A 5,950-nucleotide genomic window follows, 5' to 3' on the forward strand; every position below is an offset into this window, starting at 1 on the left:
ACTGCAGCAGAAAAGAATGAAGGAGAAGGATTTATGGGGTACAATTCCACATACAGTATTAATTTCTATTAAATTCTACTCGCTGTTCCAATGGTGTCATAGTCAATTACATACTCCATCTACCCAATAAGAGACAGATTTTATTTACATTTAGTGAGTCAAGTCAAAGGTTTGTATTAGTAATTATATTAATTAGAATTAAATAAGTTATTTTTACATCTCTTAATGGGTTTCAGGGGAATTTCTTTTTGCAAATGCACCAGAAAAAATAATATAAATATTAGATGAGAAATATTGTTCTAAGACACCGTGCAGTCTGTGTAAGTATGACATTCATGAAATAGGATTGATATAGAGATACATACGGATTCTAGGTAATATTTTGTGGCTGTGTATAGAGATTGTAAGGAACAATAATGAGGCCATGTGCCTCTGAGTCCTAAATCTTATTTATCTGCATTTGTGTTTATTTTATAAAGCCTTGTCGTATTCTGTTAAAAACAGGCATCAGAGGAACACATGATGGTCTTCACGAATCAAAGTTCAGTGAAGGAGTTCACACTTAGTGGTCTCTCCAGCTCGCATGAATTACATGTCATTTTCTCAGTTTTTTTCCTGGTTTTGTATTTAATGACTTTATCAGGGAACCTGGCCATTATAACTGCAGTCCATGTAGACTCACATCTACATTCCCCAATGTACTTCTTCCTTAGTAACTTGTCCTTTTTGGACATGTGCTACTCTTCAGTCACCATACCAAGGTTACTTACTAACATACTTTCAGGCAAAAAGACAATCTCATTTAACCAATGCATATCTCAGCTCTTCTTCCTTCATTTATTTGGTGGCACTGAGTGCTTCCTACTTACCGTCATGGCATACGATCGTTATGTGGCCATTTGTAATCCACTACGCTATCACGCAGTCATGAATCATAGGTTTTGCTTCTGCCTGGTGACATTTAGCTGGTTTGCAGGTTTTCTACACTCATTCACTCAAGCATTTCTCACATATCAACTCCCATTTTGTGGTCCAAACAAAATCAATCACTTTTTCTGTGATGTTCATCCACTCGCAGTGCTCGCCTGTGCTGACACGTACTTTATAGATATGTCTATCATTGCCAACAGTGGAATGATTTCCCTTACTTGTTTTGTCATTTTATTGTTTTCCTATCTTGGCATCATTACAACAATCTTAAAGATCCGTTCATCAGAAGGGAGGCGCAAGGCCTTTTCCACCTGTGCTTCCCATATCTTGGTTGTTACATTCTTTTTTGGACCCTGCATATTTATTTATTTAAGACCACCTGTCAATTATCCATCAGATAAGTTGATATCTATCCTCTACACGGTGTTGACTCCTTTATTAAACCCAATTATCTACACATTACGAAACCAGGAGGTCAAAAATGCTGTCATAAAGTTTTCCAGAAGCAAAATCTTTCCACATTGTACAACAAAGATACACATCAGCAATAAAGATCATCAATAATATGTACATTCTTGGTAATTCTAAGAAAAAGGTATAATATTTTTTTAAAGTTTGACTTCATGAATATCTTAAAAGTGTTGTACAAGAATTTCTCACTAATTTGCTTATCGGTGGAGGTCTTACTCCTACGTTCCCTCCCGAGAACAGGAGTTTTGTTTCCCCCATGCTCCTTACTGTGGTCTTACTGCACCCTCCACAGTGAGAAGAAGACTGAATGGAACGCTGATCACACAAGCAGACTAGCACTCCACTCACTTTCAATGGGACTACAGAGATAACTGAGCTGCATTTGCTTAGCCCCATTGAAATGAATGAAGACCTAATCATGCATGCTTGGCCTGCGTTACACTTACAGTGACGTCAGAATGAAGGAAGAAGCAAACCTCGCAGTGACAGGCAAAGTGGGAGTTCCTATTCTGGAGATTGACAGAGGTCTCAGCGGTGTGACCCTCACCAATTAGCATGTTATCCTCTATTCTGTGGATAAGGGATAAATTGCAATTGTGGCTCAACCCCTTTAATTAGTTGTGTAATGATTAGAGATGAGCGAGCACCAAAATGCTCGGGTGCTCGTTACTCGGGCCGAAAATTTCGCGATGCTCGAGGGTTCGTTTCGAATAACGAACCCCATTGAAGTCAATGGACGACCCGAGCATTTTTGTATATCGCCGATGCTCGCTAAGGTTTTCATTTGTGAAAATCGGGACAATTCAAGAAAGTGATGGGAACGACACAGCAACGGATAGGGCAGGCGAGGAGCTACATGTTGGGCTGCATCTCAAGTTCACAGGTCCCACTATTAAGCCACAATAGCGGAAAGAGTGGCCCCCCCCTCCCAACAATTTTTACTTCTGAAAAGCCCTCATTAGCAATGCATACCTTAGCTAAGCACCACACTACCTCCAACAAAGCAAAATCACTGCCTGCATGACACTCCGCTGCCACTTCTCCTGGGTTACATGCTGCCCAACTCCCCCCCCCCCCACAACCCAGTGTCCACAGCGCACACCAAACTGTCCCTGCCCAGCCTTCAGCTGCCCTCATGCCACGCCACCCTCATGTCTATTTATAAGTGCATCTGCCATGAGGAGGAACCGCAGGCACACACTGCAGAGGGTTGGCACGGCTAGGCAGCGACCCTCTTAAAAAGGGGCAGGATTATAGCCCACAATGCTGTACAGAAGCAGTGAGAAATATAATCCTGTGCCACCGCCATCAGGAGCTGCACACGTGAGCATAGCAATGGGGAACCTATGTGCCACACACTATTCATTCTGTCAAGGTGTCTGCATGCCCCAGTCAGACCGCGGTTTTTTATAAATAGTCACAGGCAGGTACAACTCCGCAATGGGAATTCCGTGTGCACCCACAGCATGGGTGGCTCCCTGGAACCCACCGGCTGTACATAAATGTATCCCATTGCAGTGCCCTGGACAGCAGAGCTAACGTCAGATTAAATGCAGGTGGGCTTCGGCCCACACTGCATGCCCCAACCTGACCGGGGTTTTTAATTCATAGACACAGGCAGGTACAACTCCCTATTGTGAAGTCCCTGTGGACCGACAGCTTGGGTGGGTGCCAGGAAGCCACCGGCGGCACATAAATATATCCCATTGCATTGCCCATCACAGCTGAGGTAATGTCATGTTTAATGCAGGTGGGCTTCGGCCCACACTGCATGCCCCAGTCAGACTGGGGGTCTTTAGAAGTGGACACATGCAGTTACAACTCCGTGTGGACCGACAGCATGGGTGGCTCCCTGGAGGAGGTAACGTCAGCTTTAATGCAGGTGGGCAAAAAATTAATTGGATTACACTGTAGGCGAGGGCCCCCAAAAATTGGTGTACCAACAGTACTAATGTACCTCAGAAAAATTGCCCATGCCAAACCAAGAGAGCAGGTGAAACCCATTAATCGCTTTGGTTAATGTGGCTTAATTTGTAACTCGGCCTGGAGGCAGCCCAGTTACAATAAAAACTGGTTCAGGTGCAAGTTTCAACGCTTTAATGAGCATTGAAACGTATAAAAATTGTTTACAAAAATTATATGACTGAGCCTTGTGGGCCTAAGAAAAATTGCACGTTCGGCGTGATTACGTGAGGTTTCAGGAGGAGGAGCAGGAGGAGGAGGATGAATATTATACACAGATTGATGAAGCAAAAATGTCCCCGTTTTTGATGGTGATAGAGAACGATGCTTCCATCCGCGGGTGCAGCCTACGTATTGCTTAGGTATCGCTGCTGTCCGCTGGTGAAGAAGAGAAATCTGTGGAAATCCAGGCTTTGTTCATCTTGATGAGTGTAAGCCTGTCGGCACTGTCTGTTGACAGGCGGGTACGCTTATCTGTGATGATTCCCCCAGCCGCACTAAACACCCTCTCTGACAAGACGCTAGCCGCAGGACAAGCAAGCACCTCCAGGGCATACAGCGCGAGTTCAGGCCACGTGTCCAGCTTCGACACCCAGTAGTTGTAGGGGGCAGAGGCGTCACGGAGGACGGTCGTGCGATCGGCTACGTACTCCCTCACCATCCTTTTACAGTGCTCCCGCCAACTCAGCCTTGACTGGGGAGCGGTGACACAGTCTTGCTGGGGAGCCAGAAAGCTGTCAAAGGCCTTAGAGAGTGTTCCCCTGCCTGTGCTGTACATGCTGCCTGATCTCCGTGCCTCCCTTGCTACCTGGCCCTCGGAACTGCGCCTTCTGCCACTAGCGCTGTCGGATGGGAATTTTACCATCAGCTTGTCCGCCAGGGTCCTGTGGTATAGCATCACTCTCGAACCCCTTTCCTCTTCGGGTATCAGAGTGGAAAGGTTCTCCTTATACCGTGGGTCGACCAGTGTGTACACCCAGTAATCCGTAGTGGCCAGAATGCATGTAACGCGAGGGTCACGAGAAAGGCATCCTAACATGAAGTCCGCTATGTGTGCCAGGGTACCTGTACGCAACACATGGCTGTCCTCACTAGGAAGATCACTTTCAGGATCCTCCTCCTCCTCCTCCTCCTCCTCAGGCCATACACGCTGAAAGGATGACAGGCAAGCAGCATGTGTACCCTCAGCAGTGGGCCAAGCTGTCTCTTCCCCCTCCTCCTCATGCTCCTCCCCCTTCTCCTCCTCCTCCTCAACGCGCTGAGATATAGACAGGAGGGTGCTCTGACTATCCAGCGACATACTGTCTTCCCCCGGCTCTGTTTCCGAGCGCAAAGCGTCTGCCTTTATGCTTTGCAGGGAACTTCTCAAGAGGCATAGCAGAGGAATGGTGACGCTAATGATTGCAGCATCCCCGCTCACCATCTGGGTAGACTCCTCAAAGTTTCCAAGGACCTGGCAGATGTCTGCCAACCAGGCCCACTCTTCTGTAAAGAATTGAGGAGGCTGACTCCCACTGCACCGCCCATGTTGGAGTTGGTATTCCACTATAGCTCTACGCTGCTCATAGAGCCTGGCCAACATGTGGAGCGTAGAGTTCCACCGTGTGGGCACGTCGCACAGCAGTCGGTGCACTGGCAGATTAAACCGATGTTGCAGGGTGCGCAGGGTGGCAGCGTCCGTGTGGGACTTGCGGAAATGTGCGCAGAGCCAGCACACCTTTCCGAGCAGGTCTGACAAGTGTGGGTAGCTTTTCAGAAAGCGCTGAACCACCAAATTAAAGACGTGGGCCAGGCATGGCACGTGCGTGAGGCTGCCGAGCTGCAGAGCCGCCACCAGGTTACGGCCATTGACACACACGACCATGCCCGGTTGGAGGCTCAGTGGCGCAAGCCAGCGGTCGGTCTGCTCTGTGAGACCCTGCAGCAGTTCGTGGGCCATGTGCCTCTTATCTCCTAAGCTGAGTAGTTTCAGCACAGCCTGCTGACGCTTGCCCACCGCTGTGCTGCCACGCCGCACGACACCGACTGCTGCCGACGTGCTGCTGCTGAAACATCTTGATTGCGAGACAGAGGTTGCGGAGGAGGAGGAGGGTGGTTTAGTGGAGGAAGCATACACCGCCGCAGATACCACCACCGAGCTGGGGTCCGCAATTCTGGGGGTGGGTAGGACGTGAGCGGTCCCAGGCTCTGACTCTGTCCCAGCCTCCACTAAATTCACCCAATGTGCCGTCAGGGAGATATAGTGGCCCTGCCCGCCTGTGCTTGTCTACGTGTCCGTTGTTAAGTGGACCGTGGCAGTAACCGCGTTGGTGAGGGCGCGTACAATGTTGCGGGAGACGTGGTCGTACAGGGCTGGGACGGCACATCGGGAAAAGTAGTGGCGACTGGGACCTGAGTAGCGCGGGGCCGCCGCCGCCATCATGCCTTTGAAAGCCTCCGTTTCCACAACCCTATACGGCAGCATCTCCAGGCTGATAAATTTGGCTATGTGCACGTTTAACGCTTGAGCGTGCGGGTGCGTGGCGGCATACTTGCGCTTGCACTCCAACACTTGCGCTAGCGACGGCTGGACGGTGCGCTGACAGAC

At 48.8% G+C, this 5,950-nt stretch overlaps 1 protein-coding gene across 1 annotated transcript; it reads left to right on the top strand.

Moving 5' to 3' along the window:
- Positions 1 to 522: 522 nt before the first annotated feature.
- LOC136628894 (olfactory receptor 4E2-like) lies at positions 523 to 1,494 on the top strand. Its single transcript, XM_066604986.1, has one exon. It carries the CDS (start codon positions 523 to 525, stop codon positions 1,492 to 1,494), a length of 972 nt encoding a protein of 323 aa, XP_066461083.1.
- Positions 1,495 to 5,950: the final 4,456 nt, after the last annotated feature.

This window comes from Eleutherodactylus coqui, chromosome 5 (assembly GCF_035609145.1).
Source record: "Eleutherodactylus coqui strain aEleCoq1 chromosome 5, aEleCoq1.hap1, whole genome shotgun sequence".
NCBI classification, from domain to species: domain Eukaryota; kingdom Metazoa; phylum Chordata; class Amphibia; order Anura; family Eleutherodactylidae; genus Eleutherodactylus; species Eleutherodactylus coqui.